Here is a 23,031-nt window from a genome sequence, read left to right on the forward strand (position 1 = left end):
TTAACTAACTGACAAAAGCCAGACCAAGGAATGTGTTCCCAGGTGCTTTGGCCTGAAGATTAGTTTTCTGCGAGTCCTATGCAGGCTGGATTAACTGCAGTGCTGTCTCCAGGACAATTCAGCATTTGCAGTAGTTCGTGTGGCTGAACCTAGATCCTGAAATTAGATCCTGTGCAAAAGCAGCCCATCCTGAGCCTCCCTTACTGTGCTGTCCCGGAGCCTCTGGCTCTTTGCCCAAGGAACACGTGCAAGCACAGCCTGACTGACAGCCAGAGGGCTGCAACCACCTATTTAACTTGCTCAGCACTCACCTTGGAGTCGGCACCGATGGGTTTCTTGCACTCAATGCAGGTGTTGGCACAGAACTTCTCAAAGCACTTGACGCAGCAGTGACGGCCCTCCTTCTGCACATACTTCTTCCCTTGCAGCGGGTCACGGCAGTAGTGGCAGTCAAAGCGCTCCGACATGGTGCCCACAGTGTAACTGCCAGGCCCTGCAAGAGGAAAGAAGGTAAATGTACAGCCCTGACGCCCTAAGAACTGTTACAGCTTCTGGGGCCTGTGCAAAGGAAGACGTTTAACGGAAAGACGGCTCAGCAGTGGATGTATGGCATTGCCACGCTCTTCCAGGGCTTGTTACTGCAGAGAGCAGCTTCTGTTAATGCACCTCTGCTATCCGACAGCTCAGGGGATTATAAAACAGACTACGCTCTACCCACTGCATGGGCGTTTTCCAGGTGCCTGCACAGTCCTTCCTTCTTGTCCTTTTGTGACACGAGCATGTTTCACTAACAGCCTCTACTGCTCCTTAGCACATTCACACCTTCCTGGCAATAGCTTCAGAGCGGTGTCCCCCTGTCCTGCCACAGGCCGGGCTGGTGAGATGCAGCTCTCCTTGCAGGGACCTGGGTGGCAGGTCCGGGGCAGGGTGGCTGTCAGGTCTGCACACAGGCAGGGCCCCATCTCTTCCCGGGTGCCAGAGCAGAGGTGGGAACATCCATGTTCCCATGTCCCACCCAAGCGCCTCCACTGACCGTTGTCCAGCATGTCCAAGGGCTCACAGCTAGCAGTTTGCTGCATAACCTGTACAACTCTGTTCTGACTTTTGTTCACAGACCACCCAAAAAAAAAAAAAACCACAAAACACAGAGAAACGGTGGCGACGACAAAGCAGGAGACAGTTTTCTTTGATGCTGTAGGATAGCGCTGGTGAGGAGGCTGTGGCCTCAACGTAAATCCAAAAAAGAAACCAATCTGCCATGGCTCTATCACCTTGTCCTTTGGGCACTGACTCCTGCCAAAGGTGCAGTGAGCGCACCAGCCCCGTAGTACACTAAAACCTTTCAGTCTTGTAAAGGCTTCAACAGAATTAACTGGAGCTTTGCCATTGCTAATTAGGGCTCAGCCCTGCACCCAACGAAGTCAGAATGAGTTTTGCCATTGCACTACCCTGAGCAGACACCAAAGCTTGTGCTTACGTTTGAGTTTTATCTTTGTAGGGGGAGGTCTAAGTTAGGCCACTAAACCCTTACTCTTGGGGAAGTTGGGTGCAGTAGACAACCTGGGCTCATTCACAGCAACCACCAGCTAAAGGAAGAAGCTTGGATGCGTCCTCCTGCGTTGTGTACTGCCCTTTAGGATGCCGCGGGGAGATGCGTCATGAAGTTTCAGGACGACATGGGCTACAGAGTAAGGCTATGATGTGGGCTGACTCCTGGCTGTGCTCTGGAGCTCAGCAAGGACAGGGGCCAAAGGCTGCCCTACCGCCTGGAAGCACTGTGTTTGCAGCTACAGTTAGCATAAGCAATGCGTTAGTAACGCAAATATTTTCGTTTGCCTTAATAGCCAGCCAAGATACGAATGCTAGATTTCTGCCTACAAAGAGGCAGGATGGGCTCTGGCCAAACAAAAAAAACGCAGCTCTGCCTCCCAGGGTCCAGACTGCTGTGAATGCAGCCCTGCAAAACATGCTCGCTCCATGACTCCAGGACATGGTCCTGGAGAGGGAAGCAGAGTCAAGCAACAGCCTTTCCTTATCACCTTCTTAAGAAGAAGGAGCCTAGCCCATTTTATTTACATATTTCTTGTCAAGCAAGGGTAATGATACCTAATCGCTCATTAACAGCGACTTAGTTTGTAAGGGCCAGCTCCAGCAGTCCTTGGCTAGACCCTGGCTGAGGCTCCACATAATTTGTGCACAGAGATCACCGCCAACCAAGAGCGGAGCAGAATAGTTTCCATGTTTCCAGCTGAAGCCTGCAGCCAGCTGCAGCCCTCCTGAGGCCTTTTGTGCCGGATATTTGTGCAGTTTCCAACTGCCTCTTTCACCGAGCTTTCACATATAAAGTAACGAGGAAAAAACAAGGAGAGCTCTCCCTACATTTAAAGAAGCTTCTTAAGTTCGTGCCAGCAGGACTCTGCCAAAGCAGGACTATTATTTCACCATGGCCAGCTAGCTAACGCTTCAGCTGGGAGCCAAGGTGGGTGTGGGGGGCTCTTGACTGTAGGGCTTTCCACTTTGGCTGGAGATGCAAGGTCACCCTTTCTTCCCCCGCTGTGCATCCCCCACTTGCACGCCTCGTCTCCGCCTCCCAGACCACCTCTGCCAACTGCTCTTTCCATTCCCCTATGCCCGTCCGCAGAGGAAGCCAGCGAAGTTTCCGGCTGAAAGGCTGTAGAAAGCACCTGCAGGGTTACGTGCTCCCATGCAGTCAGTCCTTCAGCCTCCACCACCCAGGGCGCGGAGGCGGCCGTGCCCCCCCTGCACAAGTCGGCCCCGGGAGGGCCCGCAGCTCAGCCACTGCCAGCACCTCCCGAGCGGCCGCAGCCCCCAGCTCGGCCGAGCCGCCTCTCTCCTCGCGCCGCGGAGAGCCTGCGAGCAGCCCCGCTCTTTCCTCCTCCGCAGCCGCCTGGCAGCGGGCGATGCCGAGAGGGACTTCAGTTGCCCTTTTCCTGGCAGAGCTGAAGCGCCGGCGCGGAGACAGAGAGCGGGACCTACGCGGTCAGGCAATACAGCGCATTGCCGCTTGCTGTTGGCAGCCAGGGGCGGCTCTCAGCGCTCCCCTCGCGTAGCCTCCGCGCCGCCGAGCTCCCCACGCAGAAGCACCGCACGCGCTGCAGCCGGCGCGGGCTGCTCTGCCGCCTGCTGCCGACGGGGCTCGGAGGCACAGCTGCCGCCGGCGCCGGTCGCGCCCCGTGCGCTGCGCCCAGGAGCCATCAGCGCTTTGCAAACCGGAGCGGGATTTCGGGGTGGACACAGGACGCACCGGCCCTGGAGCTGCGCCCACAGGGCGAGGGAAGGTCCGTGGGAGGCCCGCCGTGCTTGCAGTTTGCTGCTGCATGCTTTAAAAGCAGGAAGGCTGTGTTTTTATAGCGCTAGACCTGTTTACGTGAATTTTCATTGGACACCTGCCCACCCCAGTGCTGCTACGCTTCCATCAACTACGTGGTCCAGCCTGTCAGCACGAGAAATCCCCACGGCAGCGCGGCAGCCCCGGGGCTTGGCAGCAGGCTCCAGCGTGAGCACCCTCGGCGAGGTGGGCATGGATCGACGCGGAGAGGTCTTCGCCAGAGCAGAGCCCCGCCGAGGCCGCCCAGCAAGCTCACGCTCCGCAGCACGAAGTGCAGGGCCAGCAGCCGTCCAAAACCGAGGGAAAGCTTTGCTGTCTGCCTAGCAGCCCTGATTCAGTTTTTTCTTCCCCCCTCTTTGAGCGTAAGATGCTGTTGGCAACGCGACACAAGCGGCCCCGAAGCAGCCAGCCCCTAGGTGCGAAGCCCAGGGAGGTGCCTGCCTCCGTTTGAGCCTTCGCAGTTATTTCACAGCTCTCCTCCCGCCTCACTTCTGTGCTCGGGGACGCGCTGGAAACAAGGCAGGGGAAGGACCCGTCACGTGCTACGGCCGCTGGTCATAGAGGGGTTAATTTGCTCCAGGACCGCGCACAAGCCAAGGAGTAACTGGAATAGGAAACAGGAGATGAGGCTCAGGCTTTAAAATCCAGGAGTCATCGCACCGGCCCCTATTTGTCACCCTCTCGATAACGTCAGGCCAGAACAGGCTGGAGGACTGCTGTTCCGGAGAGCAGGACAGATAATCCTGCCTCTCTTTTAAAAACCAGAAGTGACTTGCTCGGAGGCAGCAGCGGTGGGGGCACAGTTCGCACCCTTTCCCTTCCCTTTGGCTTAGAAAGCCAGGCCGGAGGCCCAGCTGATGGGTATTGCGCTCTGCGGGGACCGAGTTCGGGAAACGCCGCCTTGCCGAGGTCAGGGGATGGCCACGTCCTGCTGACAACTCTGCTAAGGGTTCAAGCAAATGAAACAAACAAACAGCTGGGAAACATGGAAACTATGTGAGCCACCGCCAGCTCTGCAGAGCTTTATCAAGCGAGTGGGTTTTATTTGGAAGAAATGCAATTGCACAGCGGCCAGGGCGAACGGCACTGAAACATTCCTGATCTCAGGTTTAGGGCTGCCTTAAACCAGAACACATAATTGCGACCATATGGTCTAGAGAGGACCGTAACCCTGTGATCCCACGTAACGCCGCATGCTCTAACCGGAGACAGACACTTATCGCGGCAGCGCTGACGACCTGCCGACCGCACTGGGCCTGGTGCCCGCGGGAGCCGGGCTGGGCCGGCCGACGTGCTAGCGGCTGCCCACCTTGAGCCAGCTCACGCGCCGATAAGCCTCTCTCATACGTGGCCGGGGGCAGCGGAGGGGCAAGAATTTGCTTTCAGTTCTTACAGGAGCTTACCGCCCTCAGCGATATCGTCCCTTCCCCGATTCGGGCCTCAGAAAGGCCCCTCCACCCCCTTGTCCGCTAGGAGGATGCGGACACTGTCCACTCCTGGTGCCAGCGTGAACCCAGGCCCGGCACGTGGGCCAAACGCGCCGCCCGCTCAAGCCCTCCGCGCACCCGTGCCGAGAGCCCGCGCCGGCCGGACCATCCCTACAGCCCAGGTAGGGGCCAGCGCGCGAGAGCCCCGAAAGCCCGCCGGTCCACGGCAGGCTGCCCAGAGCAAGGCCACGCTTTGGTGGCGACCACCAGGCCACTGCCCCAGAGGGGAGCAAATGCCCACGAGAGACTGAAGAGCACTGCAGCCCCGGGGAAGAAACATTCAGCGTCCTACTGCTGCTCGCGGAAGGAGTCCGGTCCCCTGACAGCAGGTAGACACGGCAGGTATTTGTGCTCCGTGAAACAATAAATACATCTTCTAGAGCCTGGATGGCAGCGGATCACAAATCTCAAGATGTTCACCTCCTGAGTAACCTACTCCTCCCACAGCTGCCCTGTACCCCACTGCTTAACTTCCCAGTGCTTCCAGGCACGCTAACCTTGGCCTGTCTTTGCTGTCCAGAAAACAGGCCCGTTAGGAAACGCTTAGGACGCAGTGGATGCATGGAAAAACCTTAAGCCCTCTCAGCTTGCCGTAACCACCCTTCCGTGGGGCCCGCGTGTCGGCGCAGGCTGTGCAGCTTCGCCGGCGAGCGGTGCGGCAGCTGTTGAGCATACAGCGTGGATTCACGCCGGTGCCACAACCACGCGGCAGCAACGCAAAACTCGGTGCTCGGGGGAAGCGCTCAAACTAACGCACGAAGCTGCAAGTGCTGCACCTTTATGCTTCATTTCACAGTGGTGCATTTAAAACTGCAGCAGGACGTGCACGCGTTTTAGCTTGAAAGGTGTTTGAGCAAGGTTTCTTTGGCTGCAGCTTTGCACCGGGCTGTGCTGTCCCCTGAGCTGAACGCCTGGCTAAGCTCCTGCTCAACACCAGGAGAATCGCGTACCCTCCAGACACGCGCCTCCAAACCTCCTTTCAGCCCCACTGGTCAGCCAGTGGTTGGGACCACAGAAAACGATGTGGGAAACGGAAAGTAAAGTATCGACTGACTCAAACCGTCCTCTGGCCTGGGCTCACCTCTGGCGACATGGGAAGTAGGGAGGGAGAGAGAGCGCAGGTTGCTGGGGTCGAGGGTTAAACGTAGCACGTGCCTGTCCTTAACAGCCTGGAGGGCCCTCAATAAAACTAAGAGCTCACGAAAAATCCAGCAATATCTGTAAGTCCTCTTTTCGTTCCTGTTCTGGAAGTTCAGACTTCCCCAACAGCAGCAACTACCAGTTTTCGAAAGCTGCTCCAGAAGCTCGCACCACTTTAACCACGGTGTCCCCCTCCCATGAGCCCGGACAGGGTGCTGTCTAAATGTAGCTCCTTGATGAATTTGGCTACAGCGAGAGGGCAGCTGGCCAGACCCGTGGCCTTCTCAAGTATCAGGGTATTTGGCACAAAGATCGGCTGGAATTCAACTCTAACATTTACCTGACCATAGAGGTGCCAGCTAGCCACTTGTCCCAAAAGAGTATCTGCTTTTCAAAAGCAGCCCCGCGGTCCTTGTACAACCACGGCTTTCACCCTTCAAACAAAGATCTCGAATGCAGGGGCCCTGCAGGCTTCCCGGCACCCGAGCCATGCTGGCACCATGCTGCGGAGCAACCACAGGGCTCTACAAGCTGGGGGCCAGGCTCAGGGCCACGCGCAGCACGGCGCAGCCAGCTTTGGAAACCGCACGGTCCTACGACCTTTGCTGCCCCACAAAAGCCATCGCATTAACACGGACTTAACGATGCACTGCCGTAACCACAGTCCCAAATGGCGCACAACCCCGAGCGCTCGCTCGCTGTCCTCGCTGCATACCGCCTTCCAGGCTTTCCTGCCTCGCAGCGCCGGCCCGGCCGAGCCCCCCGGCTCCGCGGCCCTGGCGTTGCTTCGTTCCCGTTCAGGTGCGCTGCCTAAAGCGAGGCAGCATCGCCGTGGTGTGCAGAGCAAATGAAACCGAAGCGCTCAGCAAACGGAGCTGAAGCGTATCTAGCCGATAAGCGAAGCATTTACCATAGGATAAGTGCTAATGTCTCTGGGGATATGTTTAAATGTGATAAGCCACCACAGAAGAACGCACAGCGTGGTCTGTAAAAGCAACCAGGGAAACCGTGCTTAAACCTTGTGCTCTACTCTGTGCCATTTAGGAAAGAAGATGAGACTGAAGGCGTTAACCCTCTGCCGCCGTGCTGGATACACGAGGCTGCATGTTCCACGGCAACACGGCAAGAAGGGGCAGTTGCTTTTTGACTCTACAGCAGTTTGATTTTTCTCCGCTGGCTGGGTACGCCCAGCCCCAGGAGCAGCGGGCACCTGCCCGTTTCAGCTCAGGACCTGGCACCAGCTGCTGCGTCACCTGAGTTACTATCTTCAGCGCTTCTCTGTGCGGGGCCACGTGGTTTGCTATAAATACCAAGGAATACCCTTAAAAGAAGGGTCCCATTAATCAGAAGTGAGAAGCGACAGTCAGGAGCGCACCTCAAGGTCACCGGCACCCTGCCCTGGACAACAAACATTTGCAAAGCCAAAGGGAAGAAAGAAGTCACTTGCAGGTCCTTTTTGCTGGGAGAGCTGGCAGTAAAGAGTGGAGAGCTGCGCTCCGCCGTCGCCGGGCTGGGGCACGTGCGAGTCTCACGCTCTGTAATCCAAAAATTATTCTGTTGATAAAATGGAAGCTTCTTTATTTAGAACAAAACCGGCTCCAAGTTCCTCAGGCGGTTGCTAAATCATTCCCTATGGTCCTATTGCCACCATGTCTGAGCACATCCCAATCACTATTAAATCTTCACGCTTCTCCGGGGAGGGAGGGAGGGAGGGAGGGAGGGATGCACTATTAAAACACGCTGCTCCAGTCCTGCAAGGACCGCCCCGCAGGGCTTGCTTGAACACTGACCCCGGAGCTCAGCTAGGGCTAACCAGGCTCCAGTGCACGCAGCGCTGGTCTGAGCGCTGCGCAGGACTTGGGCAATAAAGTCCAAATCTTTCAGAAAGAACCCAAACCAACAGCAAAAAATAAATAAATAAAATATCCTGTGCAATCTAACCCCCAGACACAGGTCAAGCCCGTGGCTGCCTCTGGATTGTGCCCCCGGCCGCTCGCGGGTCTGCCGCCTCTCGCTGCCTCGATGCCTCCCTGGCGCCCGCATCCACCCGAGAGCCGAACCGGAGGCTCCCGCCGGCTGCAGGGAGCTCAGCGCCGGGGCTGCCCAGCCCGCGAGAAGCGGCCGTCTATACGGTGGCCGTTTTCACCGTGCGCGTACGTGCCTGCCTGTGCATTAATTGTGATCGTTGCTCTAGTACCTGGCCTAGAGCCACGCAGACGCGGACCGAAGCACGGTCCTTGGCCCGGAGAGCAGCCAGGCTGCGGAAGACGAGCCGAAAGACAGACACGGCCGGGGGGAAACGGTGCAACAGCGGCGGTCACTCTGGTGGGCTGAGGTCAACAAGTAAGTGTCTTGCATCTAAATTGAATGGATCCCTCCTTTTAAACACCTTTGAAATGTTTAAAAATGCTACAAGAAGTCAGATTTTATGCGTTATACAGAGTACCTCTCTGAGTACCTGTGTCACACGAGCAAATCCTGAGCAATCCTGTGCAACGTGAGAAGCCCCACACTCATCCTTTGCCCCGGGAGGCTGAGCGCGAGTTTAGCAGCACGCTGCAACTTTCCTCCCCAGTGCGAGGAGGCTCTGCTTTCCCATCCGGCTCTCGCGAGCACCATGTTTCCCTTGCTCCAGGTGGGTGAGGCCGCTCAGTCTGACGCCCGCAGGAGCTGCGCCCCAAACTCGACACCCTCTCCCCAGGACTCGTCCACCCCACGTGCTACGTCTCATCAGGGTCTGCAACGGCGGTGTAATTTACAGCTGTGAATATATGCTGGACCTTAAGAAACACACACAAGCACAGTTAGCTTCTAGGAACCAGGCAAGGTTTCTTCAATCCCAAAGAGCTTTCAGTGGGTCTGTAACTGGAGGGCTAGAGGAGATGAGTCACAGATGGGAAAGCACAACACAGCTACGTGCCAAGGGGGACATGCAAAACACAATTTCAGGATTCAACGTTAACGGGAAGAAAAAATTATGTTTTCTTATTACCGGGGAGGGCCAGTGTGTTTGATCCACAAGACAAACACAAAGAAGAGGAAGCAACCACAAACCTCCCTCTAGAGCAGAGCACGCTGGGCTCCTGCACGTTCCCCTCTGCTCTGGGTTTCCCCTGCTCACCGTGTTAGTGCTGCAGCACACTTGCTGCACAGAGAAGCACCATCCCTCATTTTCACTCAGTCTGCCTCAAACAGCAGCTGAGCCCCAGGATGCCCAGGGCAGTGGGTGCAAAAGCACTGACTGCCCAACACATTGTACAAGTAGATGAGGCCATCACCACCACCTGTGCCCCTCACCGCCCTGCTCCCAGCACCAAGCCCACACCCTGCTTAGGAGCCCATTTGCCATCAGTAGTTACAGCTGCAGATCGCAGAGACTTAAAACCACTTTTAAGGAGGTATTTCTCTGGTGCAGGACGCTGCTAGCAAATCCTTCCTGCCCCTTTAGCAGGCGTTGCACACACAGGGCTTCTCCTGCAAGACAGACGGCAGCGTTTCCCCTTTACCTGTGTGCCTGTGGAAAGCCATTGGTAACAGCCCCAAGTCCCAGGCAGCCCCTTAGGCAACGGAGTTCACAGTCTCTTGGCCGATAAGGCGCCTCGTTTGATAACATACATTTAAAGGGAGGCTATTAATACAGACGGGACTTCTACCAGATGTCCACTCCCCTCCCCAGAGATCACAACCTTAATCCCCCTTGAAAATTCTTACCATTTTAGGTGATCCAAGGGAGAAGAATAGGATCCAGAGACCTCTGTGGGCAACATGTAAATACCTGCCTGGCTACTCAGCACCCAAATTAGTCCCAAAGGCAGAGAGCGCCTCAGGAACTTGACCCCCTGCTAGTACAATTTGGCCTTGGCTTCGGAGCTAGATTGTGTCTTGTAACCGTCGTGAGCTAAATTACAAACCCGATGTTACTTCTGAGCTGAAGGGAAGAGGGGGACAGCACGACCACGCAGGGGCCCGAGGAGCCAGCTCCCAGCCACGTGCGAGGCGCTGTCCCCCCGGCTGCGGGGCAAGGAGAGGCTGCCGCTTGCACCGGGGGAGAGCCCAGAGAAGTACCAGAAGATACACTCATGGGAGTTAGTTCCCACTGAAGTTTTCTTGCCAGTAAAACTAACACAGCTGGTCCCCCTCGGGTTTTTACCCCAAGGGGCATTAAGGACCCAAAGTGAACAAGCCCCCTGAACAGCAGCACTTTGAAAGTCAGGTGTCATGATTATGGGGCTTCTCCAGTGTCTACAACTGGGCTCGTTCTCCAGGCTTGGCTTACGGAGAGCACTGACTCGTGTCCCTCTCCTCTACTGGGGCAATCTGCAAAACTCTGGAAGATCCCTGCTCTCTAGCACGATTTGAATCCAATCGACCAACTTTCCACCCAAGTTACTGCAGGGAGCGGAGGGAGATCTGGTTCCAGGCTTGCTCCTGCAAGGAGATTCAGGTTGCAGCGAGCTCCATCGCCGGCTCTCGCTCCAGGTTATGTAATCGGTGGCGGCCGGCGCACAGGGCCGGGGGCCAGGGACACCCAGCTGCTAATCCCGCCTCGACACTGACTCACTCTATGGCCGTGGGAAAGGCAGTTAACCTCCCTGACAGCCACTTGGAAGAGCCAATGTTTATCATTCCTGCCCACAGAGCCCATCACAGTGGTGTCTGGCCTCTGAGCAGCAATCAGCATATTTAACCTACGTGGCCTTGCTACAGCCCAGCACCGGGAATGTCCTTCCTTCACACTACAGAGTTGCTAAGAGCTCCTTGACCACGTGCACGCAGCAAGGCACGGGCAGCCCCCAGCCCCGGCACTGGGCTCAGGGACGCCCCCGGGCCGCCACAGCCGTGTTGGGGTCCCCCGGTAGCACGCACACAATGTCAGCATCTTCACGGGTGTCCCGACGCCTCCGAGTTTTCATCGTGGCCCGGAAAAGGCCACCTTTGACAGCGTGTAGCCCCAGAACAGCGCAGCACGGAGCTACCTGCGTAGCGTGTTGAGACGGGGAAAGGTGCTAAAATACCAGTAGGCCGAAGTGCTTTGGCTGGGAAAAACCCTACGCTGTTCTGCCCCAGCTCACGTATAAACTCAAGCAGATTGTTTGCATAATTCAGATGGTAACAGGAACCCTAAGAACTGGTATTTTCCTGTGCTCCTCTCACCGTGCGGAGGGCAACGTTTACGCACACGAGTTCGTTCTCGGCCGTGCACGCAGCGTGTGCACCGTTAACCAGTCTCATTCCTTTCTCCTTCACTGCACAAAGTGCTGGCACGTTCCTGCTCGGCACGCGTTTCCTGCTTCCCTAGAGCGCCCTGCCGTTTCAGCGAGCACCGGTAACCTGCGCTCCCCGTCCCGCAAGGCGGCACGGCATCGCCGGGCAGCGGCGGCACGCCGGTGCCTGCCGCTCCACTGCCGAGGCTCGCGCGGCGCGGCGACCGCCAGCTTTCACCGGCGCAAATACCCGGCTGCCGGCGGCGCTACCCGCAGGCGGGCAGGGGAGGAGGCGGGAGGGAGGCGGCTGGATGGAGCAAGAGGGGCTGACGGCGGCTAAGTTTCCCCAGGAAACTCCCCGGAGCAGCGTTTCATCGCGCCGCCCGGTCTGCAAAGCCTCCGGCGGCGCCCCCCACCCCCGGCCCCAACAGCAAGGCCGTCTTGCTGGACCGTACGGCACCCCAAGCCGGGGCGGGCTGCCGGAGCGCACGGGGCTGCGCCTGGTTCCTCGGCTGCTCGTCTTAGCCGCCCGGGGGCCTTGCGCCTTTTTCACGTGAAACCTTGGCTTTCCTGTAGGTTTTCCCGCACCGAAGGCAGCGCCGCGCGGGTCTGGCTGCGCGGCAGCGTGGCTAAGGCATAGTGTCATGCACTCGGATAGACAAGTGATTCATATTGTGGTTTCCAGAGTATTTTCTTGCCCTAACAATCCCGCCAGAAAAGGTCTGGGCATCTCAGCTTGCTCGCACATCCTGCTGTCACTCAACGGGCAGAAAGTCCTAAACGGAGCCGTTACAACCCAGAGCATTGATGAACTATTAGTCACCGTCATCAAAGAAAGAAGCGGGCAGCAGTAAATGCGAGGAGGAGGGCAGCATCCGTCCCCTCGCCTCCCAGGGTCCCGCTTTCCCTTCCCGCCCACCGTGCACGGCTCAGCAACGCGCCGTCCGCCGGGCTCCCCCCAAAACGGGAGCCGCAGCCCGCGCCGCCGCCGGTCGCTGGTGCCGACAGGCTCCGGAGGGGCCGCGCTCCGGGCTGGCGCAGGGCGGACCGCACCGGCGGCGAGGCCGTCGCGGGGCTAGCGTCCACATCTACCTTTGCTCCCGTCGAGCGCTCGCCCAAAAACTTCCTTTTTTCACAAGTAACAGCATAGCAGATTCAGGCTGTTGGGGGTTTTATTTGTGCGTTTTTACCCCCCCTCTCCGAGCCGCCCGCAGCCTGTCCCGCGGCGCAGAGCACGGCCGCCGAACCTCTCGCAGCCCCGCCGAGCCACGGACAGCCCGTCCAGTCCGAGAGCGGACGGTTTGTCTTTAAAGCATCACCGAGGCTCTTCCCGAGGCTCAAACCTCCCCCCTGCCCGCCGCCCCGAGGCGGCTCGGCCCCCCGTTTTGCAGGCGACGATACCCCTGCGTGCCCCGCAAGCCTCCTGCGGGCGCTGCGGCCGGCGCCGCGGGGACGGAGGGGATAAAGCTTGGGCCCTCGGGGAACCAGCTCAGCCCTCGCTGCCGGCGGCGGAGGAAACGGGCAGCCCGGGGCAAAGGCGCGCGGTTTGTTTTCCTCCCTCCCAAGGCCAGGCGAAGGGCGGCCGGCGGCGGGGCCGGCTCTGCGGGCCGAGCCGCTCAGCGCCCAGCAGAGCTCGTAGGACCGGCTGTCAGCGTCGGGACAGAGGGGCTGGCGATAAGTTTGCAAGACAGACGGACACAGGCAGCGGTAGCCCTCCGCGGACTCACGGGAGGTGAGCGAGTAGAAACAAAAGGGGGAAAGAAGGAGGGATGAGGAGAGAGAGGGGAAAAAAAAAACAAGGCAGAGGGTGCAGGAGCACACGGGAAAGAATGGCTCAGAGATGCTGGCGCTGCAAATAAAGGGACGTGAACAATAGCAAAACTGGAAAGAGAGAGAAACGGGATTTTTTTTTCCCGTCTGCCTCCATCCATAGGCTGGACTATTTCCAGGACTATTCCCGAGGCAGCTCCAAATTTATTTCCCTGCTGCCATCTGCTCCGCGGATCCTTTCCGCCCGCGTTCCCGACCGGCCCCGCTCCCGTCACCTGTTGCTGACATGGCAGACCTCTGGCAGGCTGCTGAAAGCCCAGCGATACCGAGGTCTGGGGTGGGGGACGTGCTCGTGCATTAATCAAGAGCTGCTTTGTGGACCTGAGGTTTTGTTCAGCTCCTGCCCAGCCTCCTGGGCTATTTTGAGCTTGGAGAAGCCCCGGGGCAGTGGGGCACCAGCACAGACCCATGGCAGCAGTCCCAGAGTATAAAAGCTCCTTAGGGGACTGCAGAGCCGAGGTGAGAAGTTGCAGCACTATTAAGTGCCACACAGGACGGCTTTGATTCAGCTGCACCAACAAAGACCAGTTCCTCCCATCCCTTTTCCCTGTGGCTCTTTGCTATATTACAGAGAAGATGCAAAGTCTCCCAGCAGCCAGGATGCTGGGTGCCTGCCGTGGTCCATACAGTCAGGCTGAGTCTTTCAGTACACGCTTACAAAGATAGTCACTCCTGAAAGGCTGCACGTAAAAAAAAAAAAAAACCCTCTTAGAAAGACAAATGCATTTCTCTTAAGTGCACTAGGTTAAACACGGGCCATGTTTCTCTTTGCAGCACTGCCTCGGCCCTGCCTGCAGACTGCAGCGAGGACTGTGAGCGTGCAGCCAGCCCTGGGAGGCCCCACGGGCACCCTGCAACGCCTTGCATGAACCACAAGGAGAAAACTGCAGGTCTGACTGCACCTGGGTATCAGCCAACTCTACGGGAGGGCAGGGGAGGGGTGGCAAAGGCTGCCTTTGCCCCTCCTGGCAGAAAGACACACAAGTGCCTCTAAGATAGCACTGATTCAGATGCCTTATAACATCACCAAGCCCGTAACTGGGCTTAAAAACCTCAGACACAGCATCTGCCTGCTCCTTTCCAGCCGCCTCAAGACCGCAGTGGGCGCAGACGCAGCCTGCAGCGCCCAGCGATGCTGCAAAGCAGCCCAGGGTGCAGGAATAACCCCTGCAGCGTTTACCGGGAGGAAGAAGGAGCAAGCGCAGGGGAAGCAGCCTGTCTGTGCGATCACACAGGAGCCGCGGGGAAGGCCTTCAGTTTAGCAGCTCAGGGCCCCAGCGGAGCTGCAATCTCACCCCCAGCGGCCAGGCTCCTGCACCCAAAGCTCCTGGAAGAGCTCTGGGGTTTCTGCTCAGCCACAAGCTCGCGCTTTGGCTCCAGACCTCCAGCTGAGCAGCACTACACCCTCAACAGCGCGCCAAAGCGATGGGGGTGTGATGCCTCCAGGACCCAGTTACCAACATCGCTGCCTCCAGCACCGCTGTGGTCCTTGCAGGAGCCCTCCTGAGGCCAAGCAAGCTGCCCACGGGATCTCACCACCACTCACTTATCCCCCCCGGTGATAACCCCACAGCGTCTGGTTCAGCAGAGCAGAGCTCCACTACAGCTGCCTCGAGAGCAAAACCTGCCCGCTGCAGGTGTCTTTGTTCAAGGCTCAGCTGCAGTGAAACACAGGAGGGGAAGTCAAACACGGGGCGAAGGCTTGTGAGTCGCAGCTTTCCCCCCATGGCCTAGCCCTGACTTCAGAACTGAGCAAAGCAGCCTAAATCCCTGTCAGATAAACACCGCCCCGATCCTGGCCAGACAGCATGGCAATCTCAGCTAGGAGAAACGGGGTCTGATGGACATTCACAGCAATATAATCCTACCATCCCCCTACAACAAATGCTCACGCTAGGGCTTCACCAAGTTCTTAGTAAGCTGTCTCTGAAATAATATTTCACAACTTCCATTATGCTCCCTGCACTGTTAATTGCTTTCAATTACTTTTCATGGGCGCCGCAGCTGCTGAGCGATGCTGTCCCCCCGGTGAAGCTGAACAGCTCACTGTGAAGAGCAGAGCGGGAAGTGCGGTCATGAGTTTGTATCATTGCTTGAAAGCTGGGTCATTCACCTTCCCTGGAAATCTACCAACCACGATTCAGAAATTAGCAGCTACGCAGACATCAGCTGCAGCCCGTGGCCCTCCACTACCCACCACACGGGGCTCCAGCAGCCCTGCCATCCTCCCGCGCTCCTTCACCATGCGTCCACAGGACTTGGCTGCAAGAAGGACTTGCAAGGCGACCACGGCAGGCTGTGCCTGCACTCTTCTTCCAAAGACAGCACAGCGTGGGGTCTTCTAGAAAAACAGCACGTTCCCAGGAAGCTGCTGGCCAGGCAGCCCTCCAGACCCCCTTCCTATCCCTCCACAGGATAGCAAGCCACGCCAAAAAACTCACACAGGCTGTGCTCTGCAGGAGCGAGGGTACCTGGCATTTCCCTGAAAAAGCTTTATTTTCAGGGAAGGAGAAGAAAGGGCTGTTTGTGGGCAGCTGTGGTGCTGTTAAAGCACCCTTCCGAAATTCAGCACATGGGAGACACTGAGGATGGAAAACTTCAGCTCAAGTGGTCAGGGAGGAGTAGAGCAGATGCCTCTCAGAAAGGGGCCAGGAGGAAGCATGCTGCCTGGCTATGGGGGAGGACCAGCCACAGCTTCAAGGAGAAGGACATGCCCTTCCAAGTGTTGACATGCTGGTTGGGAAGACTCTCTGGCATCCAGCACACCATCAAAGCACTGTCCGAACCTGGCATGGGCCCCAAGGCCATGCCCTGAGCACTGATTTAGAGCTGATGGGAGCCAGCCCTGGCGTACGGGTTTAGCAGAACACCAGCCCATTGCCCTGGCGCGGGACACTCACCTCCAGCAAGATTAGCATTTGGCTAACTACGCTTTCAGACAGCACCGGTGGCTGGAAGGACCAAATCTCACTTGTACTTGGCCGTTTTAAAAATAACCCTTCCCAAAGCCCCACAGTGCATAACCCCAGGTCTGTCTTGGCTCCAACAGCCAAAGGAGATCAGCTTGCAGCCCTGACGGGGTATTTTTGGGCACTCTGACTAATTGTCAGGACATATGCTGGGCATTCTTTACAGGGAAAAACAAAGCTGCAAAGTCCCCTCTGGTGAGGCCCATGAGGTTGCATTAGTCACAGAAGTTATTCTCAGAAACCTCAGCTTTGGAAGGAGTTGATTATATTTCCAACTGGAGATAAACATGTTTTAAAATGGGGGGGAGGTCCACTTCCTCGCAGTCTGATACTGCCCTAGGAGCGCACTCCAGCAAAGCAAGAGCGAGCGTCCATCCCCGCAGAGTAACTGCTGCTGTCCAGACAGGGTAAACAGCAATTACTCCATTAAATATAGGACCTGCAGGATGTTCATCTGTAACGGTGCCTTTCTTTTTCCTTACTAGCTCTTCACTATGGGCTGAAATACTTCTCCCTACGTGGTTCCACCTTCACGCTTATCACAAACAAATCAGGCAGCCATGCCGGCCCCACTTTCGTTACCTGGCTGGAGTAGCAACAACTGCATGGCTTCACAGACACACAGCAGTGACCTGCCCAAACACCTCTCCTGTCCCTCAGGCACGGCCCACCGCAAGGACCAAGCTCTGCACCAAGCTCAATGAGGGCAGGAGAAGTGGAAACCCTTCACCTTGGAGCGAATTCAAATTCTCAGCCCCTTTCTTGGTACCACTTTGCACGGGCACCTGCTGGACATGCCAGGGGACATGCTCCAGGACAGCGCGGGGAGAGGAGAACCATCTGAGGGAGGCAACGTGACCCACAAGACGCAGCGGTGGTGTGAACTTCTAAGCCACCTTGCTCTGTGCCTGCGCTATCACACGCTCCCTCCGCTGAAACGCATGCTGGTTAACTCTCCCCTTTGCCGGGGCTTGGTCTGTGACCAGAGTTGACTTTATCCCGCATTCACATTAATACTCTGCAAACCAGCTCATCAAGCCTCTTGTTAAAGAGCCTTGCTGGACTGGGAGACCGCTTGTGCTGCTCCTACTGATAGCTCCAGGCCAGGCTGAGCTTGCCTTGGCTGCTCTTTCCCAAACTGACCTGCAAAAGACTGAGGACACAGGCAAAACCGGATAAGTCAGCCAGGCTTTCAGAAGAGGCCTGGTAAATGAATATTTTGCCAGCCGTGCCCCCTCTTCCCCCCTCCTGCTGTAGCAGAGCCTTGCTCTGAGCACGCTGGCCAGCCTTCGGGAGCGCAGCCACCGCAGCGGCTCGATACGCAAACGTGAAGTCCTCCTCGGAGGCCACCTGCCCTGAGAGGAGCAGGGATCAGCTGGTCCTGGCCGGTGGAGAGCCAAAGGCGCTGGGAAGGAAGTTCACTTCCCAGCTCGTTTACCACAAAAGAAGAACCGATGGTAAAAACAACCCGATTTTGTTTCTCTTAACGGCTGCGCGCCAAGGAGCGTGACAGCTGTAAGAAGCCCTGCGCGAGCACAGAGGAGGGGCACGATCACCCAGTCCTGCTGCCAGTCTCTCCCACAACCCACAGAGCGGGACGCCCGGCCGACAGGCAGCCCGCAAGGCTGGGCAGGGGGCTCGCAGGGGGCTGCTGGCCCAGCTCCTCCCTGACCCGTTTCGACACCTCTTCCCTTTTCAGCCGGCTTAAGCCTGCGCTCATCCAGCTTGATCTCTCTACACTTATTAAATGCAAATAATTGTGCGTGCGTGCAACGTATCTGCAAACACCCCTTGGACAGGTGCCTTGCCCGGAGCGGCGCGTCTCGCCCCACCGCTGCGCGAGGCCCGGGCGCGCTCTGCCCCCTCCTCACGCTAGCTCGTGCCAAAAGCTGCTTGACGCTTTGACCCGCGGGCGGCTTTCTTTCCTTCAGCGGAGACGGTGCAGCAGAGACAGGGGCGTCGCGGGGAGACGAGAGCCCTCCGGCGTCCCCACCGGTGCTCTCTGCAGGCTTCTGCCCCAGCAATTTCCACGGCTGTGCACTCCGTTTCTAGTAACGGCGTTAAGCTGTATGAGCCATCTCTCTGGGGTCGGAGAGACCGGTTTCAAAGCGCCTGTGCGGTACGGGAGCGTAAATCGCATTTTTTTCACAAAGCGGTAAAGATCTCGGGTCTCCCCGGAAATCATGTCAGATCAGCGCTGGGCAAGGACTACGCTAAAAGATATTCTCTGAGGTCGGGGGGGGGGGGGTTGATTAGAAAACATCGATTCAACAAAAAAAAAAAAATCTTTAGACCTTTCATCAGGATGAAGATTCAATTTCAGGCAGAAGCGGAGCGACCGGATGCAGAAGGGCTGGGAGCCCGCGGTCTGACCCCGGCGCCGCCTCGCAGCCCCCCGGCCGGGCGTTCGGACCGGGACCGGGAAAGGGGGGGCGACTCTCCCCCCCCAGCACCCTCCCGCCTCTCCTCTGCCACCGAGGGTCTCGCAGCAGCGCAGCACATGTGCGGCACTTCTTCCAGCGCTCGCTCTTTGAGCGCCGGGCAAAGTCTACGGGGCTGTTACGTTTGTTAAACATAAACCTCGGAATAAAAAAAATTAATAAGATACTTGAATGTGTGCTTGATTTTAAACATAAAAATAAAGCAGCTGGAGTTGGTACAAGTACTTATGTGTTTGATTAAGCCATCTTCTGCTGCGTGGCTGGACCTGGGCCCAAAAACGGTTTTGTTTTCTCTTTCGAGTGGGAGCGAGACAATCAGTTCAGGCACAAGGAGTAACGCAGCCTGCAAAGAGAAACAGTCCCGCTCCACGCCGCCGCTGCCAGCTGTCAAGCTGCAGTCCGAGGCAAAATCAGGGGATCGGCTCCATGGGACAAAAAGAGCAGCGCTAATTGCAGGCAAGCGCCAGAGAAAACTGACAAAAATCCCAAAGCAGCCGTGAAACAGCGGCTTTCCTTGAAACCCAGCTCGGGCAGCCGTGTTGCACGGGGAAAACGCGAGGACCAGCCTCCCGCCGGGAGCGGCGCAGGGCCGTGGGGAAAGGGTGAGAGGTTTGCAAGTCGTCGCCGGTTAGTCCAGCAAAAGCCAGGTATCACGCCAGGCTCCTCGCTGTCTCCTTGCTAAAAGAACGCCGACGGGGCCAGAGTCTCTTCTGGGGCGCGCGGGGGGCGAAGCCGGGGGGAAGCCTCGTCTGCCTCCCGCCGGCGTTGAGCGCCGTCAGACCCCGTCCTGCCCCAGGCCGCCGTCTGCAACGCGCAGCGGTATTTTTAGTCGCCCAGAGAGAGAGAGCCAAAAAAGCAAGCGTGCCTCGATGCCGAGGAGGTGCAACGCCGGGGTGAGGGGCGCGCCGCGCCGCTGGGGGAGGACGAGGCGAAGGGAGACGCGGCAGACCCGCCGAGACGTCTGTCCCCCTCCAGCCGCTACCGCCCTGCTGCTCTGCGCCACCAAGAGGCGGCACCGAGGGATATCGCTCACGACATGCAAGTAATGCACACACGCACACGTACGGGACGAGCGGTGCCGCCTCTCCGAAAAGCTGCTAAGAGCAAGGTGACGAAACACGTGAAATCGTGTTTCTTGCACCCAAATCTCACTCGGTTATAACTCCTCAGGTTAAACTTGTCCGCTTCGGAGCGCGGAGCCGTTCCCGTTCCAGGAAGCCCTTCCCCAGAGGCGACAACCGAACGCTCTGGCGGCTGCGCCACGGAGCTGCCCGTGATGCTCAGGGACCCGGCCGTGTCCCCAGCACGTTTTCCACACAGCTCCAGGGAGGAGGCGCTGGAAGAAACCCACCCACGCGCCTGGAGGGGGCTTGCAAGAACACAGAGACGGTCACTCAGCGCTTGCAAAATTATGATAAAGGACAGAAACACCCCTGCCGAAACCAGCGGGTATTTTGCAGATGCAACCTTTGCCCCCTTGCTGCAGACTGCGTCTGGATAAGCCACGCAGTTAATCCAGAAAAGGAAAGAAAGACTGTATTTTTTTATCGTGTGAACAGGTTCGTGGCGTACACTTCAGGGGTTCAGCTTTTGTCTGTGTTTGCGCTGATGATCACTGTTGTCTGTTTTCAATCACTGCTAACTATGTTTTAGACGATTCGGTGAAATCCACCAACAGGCCTCTGCCGAGTGGCTTATGCTCTGCCTCATCAAGACAGTTGCCAGGCAATGCACTAATGTATTTTCCTTTTCATTTATTTGATTACTCAGCAACGGGGAGCCAAAAGCCGAGCGACGGGAGCAGCAGCGAGCTCTCCCCGGTCGGCTGGCCGGCGGGCGGCAGCCCCCAGCCGCCGCGGGTCAGGCCCTTCTGCCCTCGCGCAGCATCAGCCCTTCAAGCAGCAGGCGCTGGTCCCGGGGAAAGCCCAGCCTTTCTTCCCGCCTAGTCAGACCGGGACTTCCACGCTCCTGCCCGGGATAAGCTGCAGAGGGATGAGCTGCGAGCGGAGCCGGGAGCCCACGGCCCAGCCGGCACATCAGCGCCACGTTCCCGGGAATCGCGAGAGCCCGGGCTCGGCCACCGGCCTCGCGACATCCCCCCCCCCCGCCGGCCGCGCGAAGCTCGCTTGCAAGGCAAAAGCTCCCTGGCAAAACAGCTCAAATAGCATCCAAAGGTCCGCGGAGCAGCCAGCGCTGCTGGCGCTGGCTCCCTTTCCCTCCGGCCGCTCCAGCTCGGCACCCGGCGCTGCTCGGAGGATGAGCTCATAGCTATTTCAGGTTGAATTTGCACTCGGCAATCTCCCTGGTAACCAAAACAAATGACTCACTGGTTTATAACAGATTTAGTGGCTGTTTGTTTCGGCGTCTAGTGGAGCGCGCAGGGAGTTTCACCGCTTTACAGAACCAACGCAGCCGGGTGTACGAGCGGGCGTAGGACGGGGTTTACAGCCATTGCCGTGGAGATGGGAAGCACTAGCGCTGCAGGTCCGAGGGAAAGCCGAGTTCAGGCCTGACCTTGATGGCATGAAACCGCCAGAAGCAGGCGGGAGGCGCAGCGTCAGCTCACGCGCGCCGCGGATGCTCCCGCACAGCAGCCCGCTGCCATCCCGGGCACTGCATAGGTATTAGCCTCCTCTAGCACACCAAAATAAGCAGGAAGATGGTGTTTGCAGTCCTTTCCACGCAGGGATCTCAAAATCTTTCCCGAAACAGGTATCCAAAGGGTCCGTCACCAGTACATCTGCTAACACCAGATATCAACAGCTTCGTTTCCCAAGAACTATGAGGACATTGGCCATTTATAGGACTCGTTGCCTGTTTATGCTCTTGCACACAAATTTCCTCCTGTTCATCATCACACGCATCAGCGCAAGGGGCACTGAGAAGCCAAGGAAGCAGGACAAAGCCCAGCGCATTTGCCTGCTCTGACTTCCAACACAGAGCGTTTGAAAGAAATCAGCAGCGTCCATTTAGTCTGTCACACCCAGCCCTTAGCCAAGATGTAGCGCAGAACTTGCCCAAATCCCCCCCTAGATTTAAAAAAGGGCTTGAGGGGTTGCTGTTTTCACTGAAAGTGTTTTTGCAAGAAGGAAAAACTCTGTCCTGCCCAGCTTAATCTCGCCAGCTGAAATTGTCAGAAGTCCTGCAGAAACGTAATCTTTGGCTGAGACCCCAGTCCCGTCTTCCGAAACGGAGATGTCCGGTTGCGTCCCCTACCAGCAGCGCGCCAGGGAAGGCGCGAGCAGCCATCTGAGCAAAGCTACTGAGTCCCGCTACCCAGCCAGGCAGCCTGCAGGGCTGGTTTCGGCTCCCGGGTCATGGGGTTTTAAAGGGACACAACCTCGGAGAGCGCAGGGGGCTGGAGAACGTCTCCCGTTCATGCAGTGCGACCGTGCCCTCTCTGCAGAGCACCTGCGGCCCTGCTGGTGGCAGATCCAGCGTCAAAATTTTCACATTTAAGGCTTTTTGTGACATTATGGTGGCAATGGGATAAGAGAGAAGAGATTTCAGTGAGAGGTGGACAACATGCTCACGTACCAAGCCAAGCAAGTCAGTAGAAAACTAAAGAGACTTCCACCCCTACTGAGCGCCTTTGCACCTCTGCAGAGTAACCGTGGGCTGCTTTCTGGTCCCGCTCTGATACTGCCGCCCATGCCATTTCCAGAAGCAGCACTGAAATATGTTATACATCAAGCGGCATTCACCTGGCAGGGGAAACGTGACTGGCTTGCAGTCAGCAGAGCAGGGGTAGACAGGAAACAGTGTTTGCATGTGCTGAGTGAAATATATAGCTCTGTGTATTTGTAAAGTGAGGTGAGACCAGAGAGAGAGATTCTTGCACCCTGCACTGCTCATTACTGCCTCTCTTACGGCACTGTCAGCAGCAGGACCAGGTCAGGACAGTGCTTAGAGATCACCAAGGAATTTTAAGCGGCAGCAGATCAGTAGGAATTATTCCATTTTCTGCGTCAGGACCGAATTAGGACCAAGGAGCCTTGCCCTCCCGCAGGTGCTCTCTCCATTTGCAGTCCCTTGAATCACCGACTGCCCTGCAGTAAAAGCTGTACAGAAGATGTGATGGCAGGTCCCCAGGATGCTTTCAGGATCCTAACGCTTCCTGTGCGGGTTGTTCATCCGAACAGACACCAGGCAGAACAACTCATCCAGCCTGTCCACGGGATTAGGTAAGTCATGCTATAAAGATTTCTGTAGTATGCAGCAGCAGTATGACTGCACACAGCTGCGCCAGGATGGCATGTCTTCTGGGATGGAGGCAGTCCTGGGGATTACACACCTACGGGACATTTTAAAAATCTCTCTGCTATTTCAGCAGAGTAAGAGGAGGGACAAACTAGCGAGACTCAGGACCAAGTGGAAGAGGCTAGAGAGCCCAGAAATGAGAAGGTAAGACAGAAGCTGGAAGGACAGGCAGGGCCCCAGAAGTGACTAATTCCAAGCCTTTGCCCCAGTGTTTATTATAGCAAAGAGCAGATAAGAAAGGCAGCTGATGGTAACAACTGCCAGGGGCAGCCAGTCCCAAGTTAAACAAATAGCAAATGGCTTGCAAGTAGCCTGCCAAGTCTGAATAGTTCCCACAACTTGGGGCATTTC

The 23,031-nt window shown here is 57.2% G+C and overlaps 1 protein-coding gene across 6 annotated transcripts in view; it reads right to left on the bottom strand.

Moving 5' to 3' along the window:
• Window positions 1–23,031, bottom strand: part of FHL1 (four and a half LIM domains 1) — a 32,553-nt gene that overhangs the window by 3,779 nt on the left and 5,743 nt on the right. For 2 of the 6 annotated variants that reach the window (XM_068957728.1, XM_068957727.1), the window contains exons 1-2: window positions 9,483–9,519; window positions 312–493 (exon numbers count right to left, since the gene is read on the bottom strand). In XM_068957728.1, the coding sequence (XP_068813829.1) occupies window positions 312–493; window positions 9,483–9,504 (204 nt within the window). In that variant the 5' untranslated portion in view covers window positions 9,505–9,519. Of the gene's footprint in view, window positions 1–311; window positions 494–9,482; window positions 9,520–18,273; window positions 18,481–23,031 lie in introns of those variants that run through there. The other 4 variants (XM_068957732.1, XM_068957733.1, XM_068957730.1 and 1 more) reach the window with 3 other exon arrangements.

This window comes from Struthio camelus, chromosome 11 (assembly GCF_040807025.1).
Source record: "Struthio camelus isolate bStrCam1 chromosome 11, bStrCam1.hap1, whole genome shotgun sequence".
Lineage (NCBI taxonomy): Eukaryota > Metazoa > Chordata > Aves > Struthioniformes > Struthionidae > Struthio > Struthio camelus.